Source organism: Panthera tigris, chromosome B4 (genome assembly GCF_018350195.1).
Source record: "Panthera tigris isolate Pti1 chromosome B4, P.tigris_Pti1_mat1.1, whole genome shotgun sequence".
In the NCBI taxonomy this organism is placed as follows: Eukaryota; Metazoa; Chordata; class Mammalia; order Carnivora; family Felidae; genus Panthera; species Panthera tigris.
The window spans coordinates 67806844-67830572 of NC_056666.1; the positions used below are offsets into that span (position 1 = coordinate 67806844).

The following is a 23729-nucleotide window of genomic DNA, read 5'->3' on the forward strand; positions in this document are numbered from 1 at the left end:
TCTGAGCCTGTTTCTGTGACTGTAAGATTGAGGGAATAAAGCATCTCTCAGTACAGATGTGCTCAATACATTCAATAAGGTAACTATATTGATAAGCACAGTGTTGTCTGAATAAACACTTTTCTTCGTTCCCTCTCTCCTTCCCTCTTTTCAACTTATTTCCCTTTTGCCATATGCATGTCTTTCTTCTTTTCTCCCTCTTTTGTCGCCTGGCCTCTTTCTTTTACACTCTTTTCTCTTCCTTCTACCCTTCTCCCTCATGTCCCTTGTCCTTTCTCTTCCTTCCTGAGTCTCATTTAGTGCCTGGCACAGTGTTTACACATTTTTGATGCTCTTTAAGACTTCTTAAAAAATTTTTTTTATATTTATTTTTGAGACTGGGAGAGACAGAGCATGAACAGGGGCGGGTCAGAGAGAGGGAGACACAGAATCCGAAACAGGCTCCAGGCTCTGAGCTGTCAGCACAGAACCCAATACGGGGCTTGAACTCACGGACCGCGAGATCATGACCTGAGCCGAAGTCGGCCACTTAACTGACTGAGCCACCCAGGCGCCCCTTGAAAAATTTTTTTAGTGAATTGAGTAAAATTAGTTACACAGCTTGAGAATGAGTCAATATGATTGGAAATGCTAGATGAAATTTATGCTATATACATACTATGCATAAACAAATACGTCTATGCATTGTGATATGGTCAGATAGTTCCCAGTACTTGAGAAATGTCTTCCATACTGAAGTAATTCTATCAAAATTACAATATTGAAAAAAAAACTCTTTTCATTCTGCCTAATAATTAGTGGATATTTGTATTTTTCTTGATATTAGGAACAACAAAACCATATCCTGCTGATATCGTAGTTCAGTTCAAGGACATTTATGCATTGATGGGCCAAAATGTGACATTAGAGTGTTTTGCGCTTGGCAAGTAAGTATACTTATATTTTTTATTAACATATATAGAAATATATTAATTTTTGTACCATTTAGGAAATAAATGATGTAAGTGTTTAGCTATAGAGAAACAAAGTAATTTACTTTGAAATGTTGTGGACCCTTAGCTTTTGTTATCTCCTATTTAAAGTCCCGTTCCTGATATCCGATGGCGGAAGGTCCTAGAACCAATGCCAAGTACTGCTGAGATCAGCACCTCTGGGGCTGTCCTCAAGATCTTCAATATTCAGCTAGAAGATGAAGGCACATATGAATGTGAGGCTGAGAACAATAGAGGAAAGGATAAACACCAGGCAAGAATTTATGTTCAAGGTAGACATGTTATTTTAATTTTCTGTAAATTGCATCAGTATCTTATTTATAGCCATTTCCATACTTGAAAAGCTAGTATATAATAGTTTAAAAACAGTGATGTATCTTATATTATGCAAAAAGGTGAAATATTTATCCATCTAATGAAGTCACAAATATGGCTTAAAAAAGTTATAAACTTCTATTAGCATCATACTAACACCAATGGATTCATAGTAGTGTTCTTGATAATTTTCTGAAAATACAATTGATGTAACTTGTTGACTCCCTTCCTTGTTCTTTTTTTTTCCCCAATACCTTTTTATTTGTAGAAGAAACTATGCATTATGACTCAGGCTAAGCCACTGACTTGCAAACTCAAGTATGCTTCAAAATCACCTGGAGGGCTTGTTAAAACACAGATTGCTGGTTCCCAGAGTTTCTGAGTTAGAAAGTTCTATTTAGGGCCCATGAATCTGTATTTCTAACAAGTTCCTAAAAGATGCTAATGCTACCAGACCAGGAGCCACAGTTTGAGAACCTCCTTTTTCCAAAAGAGGAAAAAAAAATTTTTTTGAAGCAGTTTTCTTGGTCAAGTGTTTGATTCAGACACACACACGCACACCCACACACACACACACACACACACTTACATTTAGGGGGATAGAATGTTGTGTTTCAGGGACCACTTGAAACTTTTCAGGCTGAAATCATTTCTGTATTATTGTACAATATAAAACTTAAAGATCACAACTAAGCAAACATCTAAGGTTTCAGTAAGCCCATTCATTTAAAGGATAAGCATCCATTGAGTGTCTACTCAGAGACACACACTATGACAGGAACAAGTGGAACTAGATAAGAGAAATACTCTCTCTGTCCTCTGTCCAGGATTCATACTGTTTTCATACTATATACAAACCTCTACATTTATACCAGTATACACAAGCAAATGAACATATGCCTCCATACACATGTGAGAACCAAACTGTGATATCAGAATGGGGAAGGGGCATTGTGGCTCCTACCCAGACCCAGGCCTCTGTCTATACAGGGATGAAGTAAGTGCCTCCAATGACTTAACACATGAAGTCTCACCACCACCATCCCATAGAATTCACCAGGATTAGGCTCTTTTTGCCTTTACCCTGTTAATTCCATTTGGCACAGAAAGCCACGCACTCCAGGCCTCCCTTATCATCTGAACTTAACACCTACACAGCTCTGCACATGTCCTTCTCAGTCTCCATCTCATCCCCATCCCTAACTTCTGAAACCTTTGTACCATACTTTCTACAACACACAGGCTGCTATCATCGCAATCCCCTATATTCTCAATAACTTCTCCATAACTTCTACTCTGAACTTCTCACTTAACGAAAACATGGTTCTCCCTTAAAGACACTGCTTCCCCTGTAATCCTCTCAGGCAGTGGCTAATTTTCTTCCACAGCTCTCATTCCCTTTGGCTTGCAGTATACCTGCTCTTCTTGTTCCATCTCTTTTCCTTTAAATGTCCAGTTAACTATCTGTCAGGACAAACCCCCTCATTTCTCTAAGGATTTTGCTCTTGGCAGCTCTTACAAACCAGAACACTACTCTTTACATTCTTAGTGACATCAAAATCAACTTAGACTATGATTATCTTTAGTAGTTTGGCCTCTCAGTTCTATTGAACTCCTCTTCCCTGATGATCCGTTCCCATGGCCACACTTCAGACCTCAATGTTACCAAAAAGTACAATCCCTTTATTTTTTTAATGTTTATTTATTTTTAGATAGGGGTGTGGGTACAGAGAGGGAGAGAGAGAGAGAATCCCAAGCAGGCTATACATTCAGCATGGACCCGATACGGGGCTTAATCTCATGGTCAACTGTGAGATCATGACCTGAGCCAAAATCAAGAGTTAGACACCTAAGTAACTGAGCCATCCAGATGCCCCCCTCCAAATTACAATCCCTTTATAATCTCAATTTCACACATTTCTTTCAAACCACTATCTCCTATCTTTCTAGTTCAGTCTCTCTAATACCCTTGGACTCTACCAGGAACTGTAACCAATTAATCTAGCCACGGTTTAACATTCTTTCACTTCCTCTAACCTCTACCCACCTCTTCCCTAAACCTGTGATCATTCATAACTGTTCCCCTGCACTCCTCCACAATGCACTCACCACCTTCTGTTTTGTCTTACTACATTTGTAAAAGGCCAACCCCGGAAAAATCGAGGTTTTTGCCTACGGTGCCTGAACCAGGAGCTAGAATATGACTTGAGATAAACATCACCATACTTATTAGAGCATTTTAAATTATTCATCATTAACTTCAAGTGGGCCCTTGGTGCTGCCTGGCAATTATATTTTACTTCCACAGGCCCACTTACTCTTGCAGTCCCTTAGATGACCTACTCATGCCTTCACAGTTTACTTCAAACCCTAACACCTCCTCCTTCAACCTTACTCTCAGCTGATAACTTGGCTTCTTCTTTCACTGAGAAAATGAAAGGTCAAGTTAGAACTTCCACAGGCTCCCACCCCACATCTACCCAATACCTTTACCCATATCTCATTGCTATGGATTCAGCTGCTATCTGAGGCCGACACCTCTACTCTGTGCTTGATTGTACTCTCCTACTTCCTTAAGGCTGTTGTTCCAGCAATTCCCTCTCCGGCGAAAGTAATCATTTTTTTCAATGGATCATTCTCATCAGTGTATAGTGGTCTTGTTTCCTACTTCTTTAAAATATTTTTAACTCTGGCTGCTGCTCCATTCCCCTTCTTCTTGTCTCCCTGACAGATTTGGCTATACTTTCTAAATATGCTGTGGTCAATTTTTCTTCTTTTTAAAATTCACTCTTGTTTGAGTCTCATACCTACCTCCCTGCTGGAATCTTGTCTTGATCACCAATGACGTCATGTTGCTGAAGCAAATGGCCACTTCGCAGCTGTGTCTTACCTGATCCAGCAGCAACAGACGCCCCTGCTGACTGTGCTGTCCTCCACTGTCCGCTCTCTGTGCTTCGCATCTGGGATCCATACTTTGCTAACATCCTTATGCACCACTTGCATTCTCCTCCTCAATCCATATGCCCTTCGAACATGGGAGCAAGCAGGGTTTGTCTCTGAAAATCTTCTCTATTTCCTCACAACCTTGGTGATTTCATCTATGATCATGGCTTTAATTAGGCTCTAGCACCTGAAAATTCTGACCCAGATACTTTCTTGGAACCTTAGACTTGTATATTCAGTACCCCAACAAAATTCACTTGATACATATCAAGTATACATAGGTGACCTCCAGAAGAGAGAAAAATTCTGGTTAGAGTCTTACATTATATTTTTTAAATAAAGCTGGCATTCTACCAGGTTTCTAGTGCTTATAGATCTGTTTTTATTCAGTGTACTAAGAAAACTACGATCCAGGTTCTTAGCCGAGTAGAGTTCTAAACTATATAATGTCTAATTCTTTAGAAGAATCAAGGTGACAGCAGATATTTGTAAGGGAATCTTATTAAGGGAACTATTATTGTTCCTTTACTAATGAAACACTCAGTTTTTATCTTTTGGTGTAATCAAACAACCAGTTTACAAAATTAAATCATAGTCAAGCTGATTCCATTATTTATTCTTATTGTATTTTTTAATGTGATATCTTGTGTGTTAGAGTCCAAGGCATGAAAGGTGCTCATATTCCTGTTTTATGTATTGCCAAGATTGTCTAAAAAATAAAACCTCTCTCAATTAACATTCTTATCAATATTTAATTTTTATAACTGTCTACATATGTTACCAAAATGTAATGATAAGTGAAAATATACTAATCAGATTATTGTGTTATAAATACACACACGCACATAATCTTGATGGGATTATATCTAGTGAGATCATAAAAATGTTTTATACTCTTTATTATTTATATGTATTAAATACTTTCTATAAGACATGTATATTATTTTGTCATAAAATTAATATATCAAAGTTTTCTTTTTTAAAGAAAATAAAATACTCTCCTCCACTCACAATTAATTCTCTATTCCTACCTCCTTTATTTTATATCAATTAATTTACCTACAGTTATTTATTTATTTATTTATTTATTTATTTATTTATTTATTTATTTATTTATGAGAGAGAAAGAGGGAGCACAAGTGGGGGGTGGCAGACAGAGAAGGGAACACAAAATCTGAAGCAGGCTGTGTCCTGACAACAGAGAGTCCAATGTGGGGCTTGAATTCACAAACCGTGAGATCATGACCTGAGCCAAAGTCAGAGGCTTAACCGACTGAGCCACCCAGGCACCCCTACGTACATTTATTGAAACTATTTAACTTAAATACTCAAAAAAATGTCATAGTGTCCATTTGCTTGCTCTCTAGAAATATTTACTTGTGGTATGGGAAATACTTAGCAGTTTTCTTTAGCTACCAGATCAGATGAAATGATGAAGCTGAAATTAATTTCACTAAAGCATGGATTTCACCAATTATAGCTCTTGTATGTGGTTTCTAATATTGAAAGAGTAATTATGTGATCAAGGCATTTTTTCTAATCCTACAGTAAAATGTGACAGTGGCCACTAGGTGAAAGGTACATCAAAAGGAGGATACCTGAGGAAGTGGAAAAAATTTTGATTCTTTATTCCAAAAGAAAATACTTAGTGTCGTACTCAATGAAGCCATAATTTAAAAAAAAAAAATTTAATGTTTATTTATTTTTGAGAAAAAGAGAGTGAGCAGGGGAGGGGCAGAGAGAGAGGGAGACACAGAATCTGAAGCAGGCTCCAGGCTCTGAGCTGTCAGCACAGAGCCTGATGTGGGGCTTGAACTCACAGACAACGAGATCATGACCTGAGCCAAAGTTGGACACTTGACCAACTGAGCTACCCAAGTGCCCCAAAACATAATTTTTTAAAAATGTTACAGGTGAGAATTTTTTTTAATTTTATTTTTTAATTTACATCCAAATTAGCATATAGTGCAACCATGATTTCAGGAGTAGATTCCTTAATGCCCCTTACCCATTTAGCTCATCCCCCCTCCTGCAGGAGAGAAATTTTTAATTTTTTAATATTTATTCATTTTTGAGAGAGAGAGAGAGCGAGACAGAGTGTGAGCAGGGGAAGGGCAGAGAGAGAGAAAGACACAGAATCTGAAGCAGGTACCAGGCTCCGAGCTCTGAGCTGTCAGCCCAGAACCTGATATGGAGCTTGAACTCACAAACCGTGGGATCATGACCTGAGCAGAAGGCAGATGCTTAACCAAGTGAGCAACCCAGTTGCCCCAAGACATAATTTTTTAAAACCTTAATTGTCATTTTGAAAGATTTAAGTTATAAGAAAAGGTAAATTACTGTAGTGTTACTCATGAATTAGCTTTCTAACAACACATGGTTCACATATAGGAAAATAATTATGAATTGATTATAGTTACTTCATGTTATAACAATGTAGGATAAAATTTACCTGAAGACCTATGGGGATGCAATTTCAATGGCTCTAACACTGGTTTTATGGCATATATAATATCTGATGTATTCTCCAGAAGAAGATCAACCAAATGTGACGTTTGCATTCTTGAGATTATTTTGAGTGTTGAGATTTGAGTCTGACACTTACAATGTTCTTTAACTTTCAGCGTTTCCTGAGTGGGTAGAACATATCAACGACACAGAGGTGGATATAGGCAGTGACCTCTATTGGCCTTGTGTGGCCACAGGGAAGCCCATCCCTACAATCCGATGGCTGAAAAATGGATACGCGGTATGTATGTTCAAGCGTTTTGCGGTTCTTGAGTCCATACTCAGGCACCATTTCCAGTGGTCCTCAGATAAATTTAGCAAGAGAATCAATAGAGTAAGGCTATCTTGGCCCTAAAATTAAATAAATAAATAAATAAATAAATAAATAAATAAATAAATAAATAAATAAATAAGTCTTCTAAAAAAGGCAAACAAGGAAGTGAACAATAAATTATCTTCTTTCAGTTTAAAACAACGTTTCTGCAATCTTATGTCTACCTTCTCTCTCTCTTCCTCTCTCTCCTTATTTTGCCCTTTGTTCCATATTTTGCCCTTCTTCCTACTTTTCCTTCTCTACTACCTGATATTGTCCTCTTTTTTTTGGCCACTATTTCCCTGACCCCACAGAAACAGAGGTAAGAGGGAAGGTTCTACCTTTAGCCCTGGGGACAAGTAGCAGCAGTGGGGCCCTTCTGTACCTTCCCTCTGTAATCTCCCAGCTGGGCCAAGAGGGAAAAAGTGGACTCCCAGCTCTGTAGGATGAATAGAACAAGAGCCACTGGGCATGGTAAGTGGGTTTTAAACCCTACCGTATCTGGCTTAGTTAACAGTGGGGGCAAAATATTGTACCTGAATGAAAAGGCAAACCAGCCCAGACCTAAATAAAAGCATTTCTGTTAAAGTTTATCAAGGAAATGTATTTTGCTTTGTCTTCTTTTCAGTATCATAAAGGGGAGTTGAGACTGTATGATGTGACTTTTGAAAATGCTGGCATGTACCAGTGCATAGCTGAAAACACACATGGAGCCATATATGCAAATGCGGAGTTGAAGATCTTGGGTCAGTATCATTTCTAGTTTCTGATAACATTCAGCAAGAAAGCGCCACATTAAACAATGATCATAAGGGTTTCTGCAGATCATATTTGATTGTATGTTGGATCACTAAAGGTGACAACTTTCAAAATGTGGTTTGGAACAGGATGATATTGTTGTTTTATTTCCCTTCTTTCACTGGAGAACAGTAAATAAGTTAGAGGCAGCATGGAGTACAATAATTTAAAAAAATGATTTACAGGTAAAGCAAACTTTACACACGCCAGTTTTTACAAGTCTTATTCTCTCCTATGTCTGGGCTGTTAAATACTTCCTGAAAATCACATTGTGGTGATTGATGCTTCCACAATGCATGTGACCCAGTCTCAGATGGGTCTTCAGCACTTGCTAGTTATAGCAGTCTTTGGATCTCATATCCTACAATTGATATTTAAAATCCTCAGGACATTCCTCAAGCTCTTTGCTCCACCCTGACTCCTTCTTTGGTATCGCTTTCTTACTCTGCCATAACAATTGAAACCCTTTGAAATAAAATATATCAATTTCCTATCCACATTCAAAAGTATGTAAATCTTTACTACATTTTCCCCTTCATGTTCTTCATCCAGAGGCGTGAGTATCTCTCCTCTCTAAAACAGGCATACCTCGTCTCGTTTCATTGCATTTCACAGATACTGTGTTTTTACCAATCGAAGGTTTATTGCAATCCTGCAGCGAGCAGGCATATTTCCAACAGCATTGGCTTACTTCATGTCTCTGTATTACATTTTGGTAATTTCACAATATTTAAAACTTTTTCATTATTATTATATTTGGTATGTTAATCTGTAGTCAGTGGTCTTTGATATTACTATTGAAACTGTTTTCAGGCACCATGAATCAGGCCCATACACGAGAGCAAACCTAATCAATACATGTGTGTGTTCTGACTGCCCACATTCCTTCACCTCGAGCCTCCCTATTCTCTGAGACACAGCAATATTGAAATTAGGCCAGTCAATAAGCTTACAATGGCTTCTGGGTGTTCAAATGAAAGGAAGAGTCAGACATCTCTTACTTTCACCCAAAAGCTAGAAATGATTAAGCTTAATGAGGAAGGAATGTCAAAAGCTGAAATAGGCTGAAGGCTAGGTTTCTTGTGCTAACCAGTTAGCCAAGTTGTGCACGCAGAGGAAAAGTTCTTATGATTAGAAGTGCAGGTCTAGTGAGCACATGAATGATAAGAGAACAAAACAGCCTTATTGCTGATTTGAAGAAAGTTTTCGTGGTCTGAATAGAAGATCAGATCAGCCACATTATTCACTTAAGCCAGAGCCTAATCCAGAGCAAGGCTCTTACTCTCTTCAATTCTGTGAAGACTGAAAGAGGGGAGGAAGCTGCAGAAGAAAAGTTTAAAACTAGCTCAGGTTGGTTTAGAGTAGAGAAGAGAGGAAATGGCTTCACAGCTGACACTTTTGTTGGGGACTAATGTGGCTGGTGACTTTCAGTTGAAGCCAATGCACATTTGCCGTTCTGAGAATCCTACAGCCCTTAAGAATTATGCTAAATCTAATCTGTCTGTGCTCTGTAAAGGGAACAACAAAGACTGGATGACAGCACATCTGTTGACAACATGGTTTACTGAATATTTTAAGCCCTCTGTTGAGAACTACTTATCAGAAAAAAAAATTTCTTTCAAAATACTACTGCTCCTTGACAACACACCTGGTCACCCAAGAACTCTGATGGAGATGTACGTGAGATTAATGTTGTTTTCATGCCTACTAACACAACATCCATTCTGAGGCCCTTGAATCAAGGAGCAATTTCGACTTTCAAATTTTATTATTTAAGAACTGCATTTCTTAAGGCTCTAGGTGTCACAGATGGTGATTTCTTGGATGTCTCTTGGCAAAGCAAATTGAAAAATCTCTGAAAAGGATTCACTATTCTGGATACCATAAAGAACTTTCATGTTCATGGGAAGATGCAAAATATCATCAACGTGGGCAGGAGATGGGAAGAAGTTGATTCTAACCCTCAGGGATGACTTTGTGAGGTTCAAGACTTCAGTGGAGGAAGGAGCTGTAGATGTGGTGGAACTGGAAAGAGAACTAGAATTAGAAGTGGAGCCTGAGGATTTCACTGAATTCTTCTAATCTCATGATAAATCTTGAGCAGATGAAGAGTTGCTTCTTATGGATGAGCAAATAAAGTAGTTTCTTGAGGTGGAATATATTCCTGGTGAAGATGCTGTGAAGATTGTTGAAATGACAACAAAGGATTTAGAATATTACATCAACTTGGCTGATAAAGCATGGCTAGGTTTGAGAGGATTGGCTCCCATTTTGAAAGAAGTTCAGTGGTGAGTAAAATGCTGTCATATGGCATCACATACCACAGAGAAATCTTTCATGAGAGGAAGAGTCAATCGATGGGGCAAGCCTCATTGTTGTCTTTTTTCAGAAATTTCCACAGATGCCCCCCCACCGCCAACCCTCAGCAACCATTACCCTGATCAGTCAGCAGCCATCAACATGGAGGCCAGACCCTCCACTAGCAAAAAGACTATGACTTGCTGAAAACTCATGTGATGGTTAGCATTTTTTAGCAATAAAGTATTTTTAAATTAAGGTATGTACGTTGTTTATTTTCAGACATAACGCCATTTGCACAGCGAATAGGCTATAATATAGTGTAAATATAACTGTTATATGTATTGGGAAAGCAAAAAATTCATGTGACTCACTTGTGATTTTTGCTTTATTGGGGTGGTCTGGAACCTAACCTGGAATATCTCTGAGGTATGCCTGTAATCCCTTTACCTCTGCCCTATATTCATTTCTTTTCACTTACCCTGTACTTGATATGAACAGATATCTCTTCTCCATGTGCATATGTATGTTCATATCTTTCTTGCTGCCTCTCCTTTTAATCATGTTTTATTCTTGAATTCTCTGCTTCTTTGGCTTTGGAGACTCCATGCTTTCATACCTCCCAGATTATTTCTTCTTGATCATTTTTATTTTTTCCTCTTTACCCCTTCCTCTGCTCAGTTAGAAATCTTGCTCTCAGATTCCATTCTTATGGTTTCATTCTATTCTGTAACCCACTTTTTTGTCATATTCTATATTATTATTCCCAAATTATTATTTTCAAATTTTTAGAAATCCTTGATAATTTCTTCTTCTTCCATTAACTATCATTGATTCTTTATATCACTGGCTCAGGTTTTTATCCTTAGCTCAATATAAAGCTTCCTAATAGGAATGTTCATCTGGTAACCTCACAGATAACCCAGACTTAGCGTGTCTGAAGCTATAATCCTTATTTCTCACTCACCTTATCCTGAAAAATTCTGTTCTATAGAATGGCATAATTCATTACATCTTTTCTTTCTATCACATCTACTAAATTTCTCAATGTTACCCCATAAATCTCACATTCTCCTTACTTTCATTACAACTACTTTAATTAAGGCCTTACTGTCATATGTCCTTTTCATTTTATTTTAATTAGCTGTCATCAGCTTTAGTCATGTTATAAGTAATGAATCTAGATGTAGCCAGGCTTTGTCTTCTACAACTGATTACCAAAAAGATAAAGCAGTGACTATAAAGTGTGGCCTATTTTATTATTGCTACACCAAAGGGAAATTCTTTAAAATATTGCTATCAGGGGCGCCTGGGTGGCTCAGTCGGTTGGGTGTCTGACTTTGGCTCAGGTCATGATCTCACAGCTCTGTGGGTTCAAGCCCCGCGTCGGGCTCTGTGCTGACGGCTCGGAACCTGGAGCCTGCTTCGGATTCTGTGTCTCCCTCTCTCTCTGCCCCTAACGACTCGCATTCTGTCTCTGTCTCTCTCAAAAATAAATAAATATTAAAAAAATTTTAAAAAATTGCTATCACTATAAATTAACACTAAAAAATATGAAAGAATATGAAAAACTAACTTTAAGAAGAGTTGAGGCCTTCTTAATTTTAATTTTCCCTGTCTCTTGTTATAATGCTGAAGATCATATTCCATTTATTCCCTCCAAGGTAAAAATTCTTTGCTGATATATTTAATCTACTTTATTTGGGTATCAAACAAACATTCAGGCTCAGGCTTCATACCATATTACTTTATTATGAAATACAATAAAATTGTTTTGACTCTTATACGAGATAGGAGGTGACTTTGAATGTTTTTCCAAATGTTAGCTTTTTATTTTTTGTTAAAATTTATTTATTGTGCTATGTTACAAAATAATAAGAAAATTCAACAGCTCAGGATGAAAGATCTCTCCATATTCGAGCACAAAATTTATCAGTATTTTAATGGCTTTTATTAAACAAACTGCTTGAGTGTTTTCAGCCTTATAGTAATGTTTCTGGGCATCTTTATATTTGTTTGAATCAATTTTTGTTTATTAGCTTTAGAAACAATGCTTCTCTCTAGATATATTCCTTTGCTATCTAGGTAATTCATTTATTCACCCACCAAATATTTTTGGGGAACTTATTCTACACCAGATACTATTCTTTTTAATAGACACAATAAAGAATGATAGAAAAAAAATGCATATCTTCTTAGTTTGGGGACAAATATTCCCTCATTTTCCCACTTCTAAAATATGTAGGAACATAGTTTGGATTCTTTCACTATAAATTCAAATACTGGATAAGTATGAAGTCATTTAAAGAACTATATGAAATCAACTTTTTTCATTAAAACTCAGACTCAGGAAAAATTCTAATTTTCTAAATGAATTTAGATTTTTAAAATATAATTCCATTAAACTTTCTTTCCTATTTGACAAGCAATATGTCACCCAGAATATTTATTGAGCCTGTACAAAATTCTACACACGGAGTTAGGTGTACAACACAAGTTGGTTGGTTACTTATTTGTTTATTGTCAGTTATCAAAACTCAGACCAAAAGAACAATGGGATAAACTAAATCCTTGCTATAAAAGTGTGTCCCACAGAGCAGCAACAGCAATAACAACACCTGAGAGCTTGTTAGAAGTGCTGAATCTCAGGTCCACACCAGGCCTACTTAATCAACATTTTACCAAGATCATCACATTATTTTGATGTACAAATAGAATTTGAGAGTCACAGGACTAGCAGATGACAAGCTAATATCTGGACAAAGATATACTTGGGCCTGGAAAAGCCTACAGAATGGACACAGTTACATACAGAGACTGGATGTATAGAAATAAATGGATGCCCCCTCCGCCAAGAATTCTGCTAGAATACAAGGAAATTGAGAAATGAGCCAGATGTAGGAGACCTAAAGAAAAATAGAGCACGTCATCACTGAAGTAACCATTTAAGAGGCTCTGTATCCTGTTTTTCGTAAGCTCTGTACTTTGACATAAGGAGAAACTATAGGTGGATCATGTACCCTTCAATTAATTGCATCCATCACTCCCATGGATGTTTGCAGGTAGGTCTGAAGGCAGACATATGTTCATTTTGGCATCAGAGCGTCTGCACACAGTTGGTGCTCAAGAAATGTTTTCATACTGAAGGGGGAATCATATTGTTTAATTAAAAGAGGATGCTGGCAAATCAGTAGGAAAAAGATTCAATTGTGAATCCTACCTGATACTGCCTATGGCATCTTTGGCAAATTATATAATCTTAATAGATATCAGTTCTCTCATTTGTACACTGGAGATAGGTCATTCAAAGTATGGTTGAGGGTATTAATTATGACCGTATGTCGATATTCATAATGATGCTCAATATAACTCCAGTCTTCCACCTAACTTCCTTTGTGCAATTAAGTCAAAATAATTAAATTGGATGTTACCTTCAAGGTAAATATGTATATAGCAATTGATTGTGACTAAAATCATAACAATTAATTCTGTTAACAGCAAGATTTATACATTTAAAATGGGTGAATTTTATAAGTAAAATATACCTCAGTTAAGTTACTAAGTAAAAAAATGTATGAATACTAGGTATGAAATATTTATGGTCATATCTGATAATATTTGGTGGGATTAATGTTTTCTGTTGATTATTAATCAAAAGAATAAAAGATGCTATAGAAGAAATGTTTTATTTTCCCTTTTTAGTGAAAGAGAAAAATAATCATTTGTTTCCTTTTAGCTTTGGCTCCAACTTTTGAAATGAATCCTATGAAGAAAAAGATCTTAGCTGCTAAGGGAGGAAGGGTCATAATTGAATGCAAACCTAAAGCAGCACCCAAGCCAAAATTCTCATGGAGTAAAGGGACAGAGTGGCTCGTCAATAGCAGCAGGTCAGTTCGGAAACTAGAAATCCAATTGCAATGAACTATTTGGCCAAGTTCATTTAAAGAGGACTTTAAAGAGGACTTATGTAAATGTTGGTTGTTCTAACTTTCCTCTGCAGAAGGCACTGTAATTCTAAGATAAACAAAAGTAAGAAATACTTACCCTTCACTCTTATTATCTGTGATAATCAAGGTTCAATTTTTAGGCTTCTGTAATTTATAAGAAATTTAGAAAATTGAGACTCAGGGATTTTTGGTAAATTGCCCAAGTCCTCAGGGGGGAAAAAATGAACAATGGGAAATAAAATAGGATCTCTGACTTACTTTTCCCGTAACAAGGACTTCTGTATCCATTTATATTTGGTTTAGTTTTATGAAGTTAGCCCATTAAATATTTCAGTAGAAAAAATATAGAGGTACATTTCAAAGAATAAATCACCCCTTCCCATCTTTTAAAATAAATTGGAATTTCTCACCTTCCTAACAAGTAAACGATTACCAATGTTTTGGTAGCTTTAGGATAAAATATAAAGCATGTGACTTCATAATATTTATTTAAAAGCCACACTGAATGGTTTCTATAAATGTACTAGAAGAAGATAAGGTAATATTGAGTATGGAGAAAAGAAAGTCAGGATAGGAAATGGGATGTGAAAGTGGGGGAGAAAGAAATATTATAGGCAATGAAAGGAATATGTACAAGGGCCCTGAGGCAGAGAGTATAGGATGGTGAAGAATTTAAGAATTCTTAGGTTTCTGAGGTTTTCCCTTAGGAGAAAGTGGAGAAGAGTTTTAAGAGATAAGATATAGTAATCCAGCTCATCAATAATGTTTTCTAGGCGAGGGGGCTTGGACCCCATCTTTGAGTAACCAAATCTGTTAAAGACTTAAATAAAGGAGAAAAAGATGTACTTTTTGCATTCAAAAAGAATATTCTAGCAAAAGCACATAAGACAGATCTTCTTCACAATAATAATTTAAAAAGTAGGTAAGATGGGTATTATTATCTCTATTTTGATGTATCCGAAGCCTGGAACGGTTAAAGTAAACTTTTGAAAGTATGTTGATAATCTCCAAACTGAAACTTCAACTTGGGTCATATTGACATGGAATGAACATATGCCAACACAGTTCTGTTATTAGGATGGGCACAAGTGTGGCTGTGTATGGGACAGAGATCGAGATGGGGGTGGGGGGTGGTAGGGAGTGCACAGGGTCAGTAGTTATTTCCACAAGCACGTTAACTTTTAAAATGAATAGATTTGACTAAGATTTATTAAGACCTTAGCAAAATGATGCTAGCAGAATCAGTGTTAAAGGAAGAATTAATTTGTTCAATTTTCTGCCGAAACATTAATGATCAGACAGTGAGCAATGCAGAGACTGTGACCAAAGGCTAAGTCCCTTATCTAGGTACTTAGTTACCCCTGCAATAAACTTGTGGCACAGCATCCCCCTCAGCCTCCCCACCCCTGCCACTAACTTTCTCCCCTAAATGAAAAAAATCTTGCTCTGATTCTGTTGAGGACCAGTGTCATGAGCCTTTCTGACCAAGGATTTCTCAGAACCTGGTTTCATGGCCTTGTTTTTCCTAAATATCAGTATGTGTTCAAAAAAGGAAAAGAAAAAGGATATTTTCCTAGATATCAACATGTGTTCTAGCTCCTAAAATCTTACCATTTTAATCTTGTCAGAATATTTTTAGTCTTTGAATCAAGTTGTATTACTTCTTGACAAAAGACTCTATAAATCCAATTTTTGCTCACTGCTTTAATCCATTAATTTTTCAGATTATAAGCACGATTTTATAATAGATACAGTATTTTACATAAAAATAAAGTTCAATGTGGTAAGATAGTATGCATTAAGAAAAATTCAACTAATAAATTGGTTTTAGAGAAATAAAACATTTCTATTTAAAAATAATATTCAAGGAGCACCTGAATAACTGTCTTTCAGCATAACTGTAATCTCATTCTGATTAATAAACCACAGAAAATGGTTCCACATTACAGTTAGCCACACTTGATTAGTGGCTTGTAAAATGGTTTATGTGATATTTCCTATCAGTAGAGAAGAAACATAAATCTTGATAAATTATAATTAGGTTCTCAATTGTATGATTTTACTTGGAGCTAAATGATATACAGTTTACAACAGAATTTATTTGTAGTTGTTTATTTCATATTTAATGGACTGCTATCAGCTCTAAAGTGATCTTTGTCTGAGCCATTTATGTGAGAGCAACTCCAAAATTCTTTTCTTCTCTAGAGTTAGTATTCTTTAGCAATTAACAAGTAAAATGAAGGTTATCCTGGGGTAATTTTGGCAAAAGTGAGTGACTAATTTATTAAAGACCAAGTAGTTCCTAGTTTATTGGACTGCTTATCCATATCAGATTATCTGAAAATAAGGATAAGATCACTAGAGTTTAATCTGCATTGATTTAAGAATGGGGACCATTAGGGGCTTCTGGGTGGCTCAGTCAGTTAAGGGTCCGACTCTTGGTTTCGACTTGGGTTTCATGAGTTTGAACCCTGCATCAGGCTCTGAGTTGGAAGTGCAGAGTTGCTTGGGATTCTCTCTCTCTCTCTCTCTCTGCTGCTGCTCTCTCTCTCTCCCCTTCTGTCTCTGCCCCTCCCATACTCATGCTGTCTCTGTTAAAATAAATAAATAAACCAAAAATGTATTAAAAAAATAGGGACCATTATTAGAGAAAAATCAAGTTAACTTACCATGGTAACCCTTACCAAAAATTAATTTTAGTGTCACGAAATAAGTGCCTGAAATAATAGGTGAAATGAGTGACATAAAGAAGAATATACTTTGGATATACTAAAGGTTAACTGAGAGCTAATGTGAGAAAACAGAATAATAGTGTGGATTCTAGAAAGAATGATTGCTATTGTTCTTTCCATTGCATATTGGCTATAATTTTCATAGCTTCACTTGCAAAATAATTAAATGATAGTGCAGTGGAACATTGGCTAAGGGCTCACATTAGATTTTAGTGAAAAAAAGTGTGGCACATTAATGTTGGTCCTTGTTAATATGATTCTGGAGAAGCAGGTGCCAATATAGGAGTAAGTATTCAGGAGATTTATTAATGGCAGTGCCTACATGGGAAAATAGAGAGGGCACTGGGTAGAGGTTTGGACAACCATCTGACCAAGATGCAGGACTGATTCCAGATGAAGGAGAAAGGGAGGGCAGGAAGGAAGGCCCAAGGAAATGACTCAGATTTCAGGGCAGATCTGAGTATGGTGAGGCCACTGGAGAGTCCTCCAGCTCAAACTGCCCCTAAGAATCTGATGTCTCCTAGAAACAGGTCTGCCTTTACATTCCTCTCAGGTTGTCATTGGCTGAGACCAGCCTTTGGAAAGTATAGCCTTGGTTCATACACAGTGATGGATTTCTGAGTGCAACAGCTGTGTGGATCCGTTATACTTCTTACAGTGGAGAACTTAGAGGCACATGCCAAAGCTTCTGCAGTACCAAATAGGTACTTTTAAGGTTATATTATTTTGAAACTACAGTTTCTCTTCAAGGAAAAGAAAGTATTCTGAAATAAATTTAAGTTGGAACTGGATAAAGAGGCAAAAGGAAACCTTGGAATGTATTATTGGTGGAATTTTTTGGCATTTTCTTATGTGGAAATGAATTAAGAAAATTTGGCATTTTCTCAATAAGGTAGATACATGGTGTTTTTCCTTTATCAAGCTCCTCCCTTAAGGTGGAATAGATGGATAATTGTCGGCATGTGCTCTACCAAGCTTCAGAGATAAATTAAGGTTTTTGGAATGGTACATTCAGGAAAGTGAAAATCTAATGATAGGCAATTCGATATTGAATCAAAATGCAAAATATTATATAGCATAGTAAAGTTTTTTTTTAAATTTTTTTAACGTTTATTTATTTTTGAGACAGAGAGAGAGAGAGCATGAACGGGGGAGGATCAGAGAGAGGGAGACACAGAATCTGAAACAGGCTCCAGGCTCTGAGCTGTCAGCACAGAGCCCGACGCGGGGCTCGAACTCACGGACCACGAGATCATGACCTGAGCCGAAGTCGGCCGCTTAACCGACTGAGCCACCCAGGCGCCCCTAAAGTTTTTAAATAAATATACAAGTTAAATACAATATAGTTATATATAATGAGTTTTTATAGTCTCTAGTCTAAGGAAGAGGCAGACAGAGGGAATAGATTTAGGTTGCTAGTATGAAAGATTTAGGTTCCATTGAAAGAAGAATTTCCTAAATATTAATCTGTTACAGAAGCTGTTAATAAGGAAGGTTTTAGAATATCCTCCTTTAAACATTACTAAAAAATATTTTTGCCTTCCTCTGTAGCTGTGGAAATGATAGTCTGTGCTAAATTTAAAGTCTGAGTTGAATAGGGGCACATGTTGCCCCAATGTTTATAGCAGCACTTTCAACAATAGCCAAATTATGGAAAGAGCCTAAATGTCCATCAACTGACGAATGGATAAAGAAGATGTGGTATACATATATGATGGAATACTACTTGGCAATGAGAAAGAATGAAATCTGGCCATTTGCAGCAACATGGATGGAACTGGAGGGTATTATGCTAAGTGAAATAAGCCAGGCAGAGAAAGACAGATACCATATGTCTTCACTCATATGCGGATCCTGAGAAACTTAACAGAAGATGGGGGGAGAGGGGAAGGTGGAAAAAAGTTACAGAGAGGGAGGCAGCTAAACCATAAGAGTCTCTTAAGGACTGAACAACTGAAGGTTGATGGGGATTGGAGGAGAGGGGAAAGTGGGTGATGGGCATGGAGGAGGGCACTTAATAGGATGAGCACTGGGTGTTGTATGGAAACCAATTTGACAATAAATTATATATATATATATATATATATATATATATATATATATATATATTTTTTTTTTTTTTTTTTTTTTTTTTTTAAGTCCAAATTGAAGTCCTGAGGTCACATTTCTGGAAGACCTGGGGTCATTCATTTCAGGCCTATGACTGGTTTGACTGGTTTGAGGCTGTTCCACAGCAGTTTTTAAGTCATTTTATGGCAGTATATGAAAAACTATTTGCTTCAATTAAACTCCATGAAGTGCATTCATTCAAGAAAAGGTTGATTGACTTCCTAATCAGTAATTAGTGTCTTCCTCTTCTAAATTCCTGGCACGCAGATTTTCTTTTTCTAATGAATGAATGAATGAATGAATGAATGAATGAATAGACAGATATATTACCTGCTGGAGACAGGGCCACAAGCAAAGCAGATAAAAAATTCCTGGCATGGAAATGTTACCATCTATTGGAAGGATAGATTAATAAGTAACTGAAGTGTGTGTGACGGCATGAATATTAGGAGAGAAAATCTTAGAGGAGGGATGGGTTGGAGAGGGTGCCTGGACAGCAGCGGTGACATATGCATGCATGCAATGCTAACTAGAATTATTAAGCAAAGCTTTGTTGAAGGTTCCAATGTGCAAAAGCTTTGAGATTGCCCAGGGACTAAAAGGGCAATCAAAGGACTGTGTCTCTTACTATGAGTGAGATGGAAAATCACTGGAGGGAGCTGAGCTGCAGAGTGATCTCACTGAGCGGAAGAGTGACATGGTGTGACTTATGTCACTTATGTCTTCATGTCTGACTGACATGTGGAAAAGAGACTAGAGACAGGCAAGGATAGAAGCAGGAGGCCGGTTAGAGACTACTGCAATAGTCCAAGAAAAAGATGAAGATGGATTTCTAAAGCAATTGGTCAATGCTGGAAAAAATAGTATAAACAAAGGCTAGAATGTTTCATCTTTAGAAAATGTTACTGTCGAGTAATTTGTATAAATTGTAATGATCAAAAGATAGTGTTTGTAATCTAAGACAGATTAGTAAAATGTTTATTAAATTAGTTTTGTGAAGAATGTGTTTCTCTCATTTGAATAGAATACTCATTTGGGAAGACGGCAGCTTGGAAATAAATAACATTACAAGAAATGATGGAGGTATCTATACATGCTTTGCAGAAAATAATAGAGGGAGGGCTAATAACACTGGCACTCTTGTTATTACAGGTAAGAAACCATTTGATCAATATTAATTTTTTCTAGTTTCATAGTACTTAGTTTCTAATATAGTATAAGACATGATTCACAAAGACAGTCCATGTATTGATAAGTTTCCATTTCAAAAGCCTATTGGGCAAATCTCTTGCTTAATGAAATTGTTCCTAGAATTTGAATCTGAAAACATCTTTCTCCCTTTGTTCAGAGAAATAAAAATGTAGTACCTTTTATTCTTTGAAACTGCCAGATAATATGATATCTAATGTTTTCTTGAATTGTGCTTTATTCTTTTTTTTCCAATGTGTAGATCCCACGCGAATTATATTGGCCCCAATTAATGCTGATATTACTGTTGGAGAAAATGCTACCATGCAGTGTGCTGCGTCCTTTGATCCCGCCCTGGATCTCACATTTATTTGGTCCTTCAATGGCTATGTGATCGATTTTAACAAAGAGAACATTCATTACCAGCGGAATTTTATGGTATGTGTTTTAAGTTTCATCTTATTAACATTCCATTGACCCCTATGTGTCTGCACTGCAACTCCTTTTACTCTAATCATTCATACGAGACTGAAAAACAAGCAAAAAAAAAAAAAAAAAGAAAAAAAAAAAAAGCTTTTCATGGTTTACTTATATTACCTGTAGCACTCTTGAACCTTTTCAAAAATGGCTTGCTGTAAGTATTCTGGTAGAGATATTAATCAATACATATTCATTGGGCTTTAGGTTCATTTTTCCTTTCATTACAATATCATTTTGATATTGCTGTGTACTATACTTCATTGTATCTGTACTCTTGGTTGTAGTGCCTTCATAATAATTTTAAATAAGGTAAGAGCATAGAGCTTATCCTTTGTTATAATGATGACTTTAAGGCATTTCTCTTATTCTTTGAGGATAAGAAATAGGCAAAATATGTATATGGGAGGGTTTGAGCAAATAGTCACGTGATTTTTAGAAGGGTTAAATGGCTGTATTTTAAGAATAGGAAATCATACATGACACTAGTCCTATAAGTACAAATAGTGGTGTCCCTGTGTAGAAATAAAGAAAATAAAGGGAAAGGACTGGTAAGTAATGCAGGAATACTGACTTGCATAGGAACATCGCTGGTGCAAGATAGGACTGTCTATGTTACAGCGAACAGTTGACCCTTGAACCACATGGGGTCTGAACTGCTAGGTCCAATTACACGTGGATGTTTTCAATAAGTACAGTACATAAATGTATTTTCTCTTCCTTATGATTTTCTTCATAACATTTTCTTTTCTCTAGCTTGCTTTATAATAGGAATACAGTATATGATACATACAACATACAAAATATGTGTTAATTGACCGTTTAACTATTACTAAAGTTTCTGGTCAATGGACGGCTCTTAGTAGTTAAGTTTTTGGGGAGTCAAAGCTATAATGGATTTTCAACTGTGCAGGGGTTTAGTGCCCCCAACCCCCGTATTGTTCAAGGGTCAGTTATATATAAAAGATAAATTGGCCACTGTTCCTGTCTGCTCCTAGAAATGCTATTGTTAAGGAACCTAAAAACCTCTTTAGAACATATGCTTAGTGAAGAAAACTAATTTTAATTTTAGAAGTTAATTATAAATATATAAGTAAAAGTTTGAATTAACTCCATGGAATATGTGGGATTTTTAAAGTCCTATGAAATCTTAAGATTGATATGTACATATAATAGCATGCTTTCAAATTGTCTAGCTTTTAAAAAAATTCTAGAACTTTACACTTTAAAAAGCCAAACAAGTATTCAACCAGGTTGAGTGAGACTGATTTTAACTAGATGAAAACATTTCTTCTTAAATTCTTATTAGATTCATAAAACTACTATCAATGCAATAATCAGTATGTATGCTTTCTACAAATTAACTGCAAATCTAACAGCTCTAGCTATGAGTAGAAATTTACTGTAAACCTGCTGATTGCCTTTCATTTTCAGAACAAAACTTACACTTTAGAAAATAACAACAGGGAACTATTTTAACATTATACTCCTTATATGATATCTCTCCTTATGTTTCTGAAAAATATTTTGGTATGCGTACTCATACCTGTTCCCAACGTGAGTAAAATTAGCACTGATATCTTTAGTAATTTCCTCAAATTGTGTTTGATTTTGCAAGTAAGGTGAATGCTACTCAGTTTTCACTCATTTTAACAGGAAAAAATGAGCTAAACAAATGTCTTACTTAAAAGAAAAAGACTTTTGAATTTGCTGGAACTTCATACATGGAGTTTCTTTATGTACTTTAAAATGATAGTTACATTATGTTTGTTGATGTAAATAAATATTTCAAAAAAAAGAAAGGAATAAAGGAGAAAAGGAAGGAAAAGAGACAGGGAGAAGAAGGAAAGGAGAAAGGAAAAAAGGAAAAAGAGCCTGGTAGCTTAAAAAGAGAGGAAAATAAAGAAATAACTGGAATAATAGTTAAGAAATAAATAATAAAATGGATCATAAAAACATAAAAGACTTTGGTCATTACTTACTGGACTCCTTTTGCAGATGACAGCCACAGAAGTTCATGTGCTTGTCCCTCAGCTAATCCAGAGCACAACTCACTGCAGGCCACGCTTTGCCTCACCAACTCTGCTTCAGCTTTATTCCACCAAGTGATAACCACTGGTAGAACACATATTCACTAGCTAAATATGTAACTTAATTGAGTAAAAATATCAAATACACATTTGGAGCACATTAGATGGACAGGCCGATTCAGTTCTCTAAATAATTTAAAAAAACCTAGGTAAGAAATTTATTTTAAAATAAATTATTAAATTTAATTCTGTCTTTTGAACCTAAGACCTATAAAACCTTCCCTTGCATCTTCCTTCTCTTTTAAAGCCAACTTCAAAGTCAGACTTCACTGCTAAATGTACAACACGAAGTTTGAGTAAAAACACCATATGTGTTTGATCCACCTCTTGGTAGATCATGCTAATGACTGGAATTGCTGCTGGATGCATTGACAGACCACGTCAGAAGGAGTGGCCCTTCCTACCTCAAGCGTAGTGAGGGAATACAAAGGAAGGGACATTGCTGACTGCGTTTGTTGATTATTCAAATTGCATGGGCAAATATGTCAGTACATCATTTCTGGGGGGGCCTTAAATAATGTGTTGATATTTTATTTGATTCTGGCAGCATTTTAATTAGTGAATATCATTTTTGTTCATTTAAAATATTGTACTGGGCACATACCAAAAGCAGGAACAGATATAGACACTAGGGTGAATAAAACACTGAATAAGATAAACACAGGCACTGATCCAAAATAAATTACAGGCACCCTGTGAGTTTAAAATTCAAATGTAAATGTTTCCATAGCTATCAAAACCGATGTCATCATCATCATTCGTTTAAATAAATTTAATTGCTAAAAATTAATATCAGAAGTCCTAATTAATGAAGAATGAATATGTAAACCAGAATTTAAGGTTTTCATTTCCAGAAACTAAGTTTGTATTTTCCAATTTAGTTTCAATGAGAAATTTTATTCAATGTCAAATCAATGACGATGCTTTGATTTTAGCTTGCTATTCTCAACTTTGACCACAATGTGGCAACCTTGCATAAGTTTTCAAATTTCACAGCCTGGAATAATTGGGACTTGAAG

At 36.2% G+C, this 23729-nt stretch overlaps 1 protein-coding gene across 1 annotated transcript in view; it reads left to right on the forward strand.

Annotated features, from left to right (window-relative positions):
• Positions 1–23729, forward strand: part of CNTN1 (contactin 1) — a 278894-nt gene that overhangs the window by 129406 nt on the left and 125759 nt on the right. The window contains exons 8-14 of the mRNA XM_042990807.1: positions 827–926; positions 1083–1264; positions 6875–6999; positions 7700–7817; positions 13904–14054; positions 19980–20107; positions 20406–20581. Of these exons, the coding sequence (XP_042846741.1) occupies positions 827–926; positions 1083–1264; positions 6875–6999; positions 7700–7817; positions 13904–14054; positions 19980–20107; positions 20406–20581 (980 nt within the window). The remainder of the gene's footprint in view (positions 1–826; positions 927–1082; positions 1265–6874; positions 7000–7699; positions 7818–13903; positions 14055–19979; positions 20108–20405; positions 20582–23729) is intronic.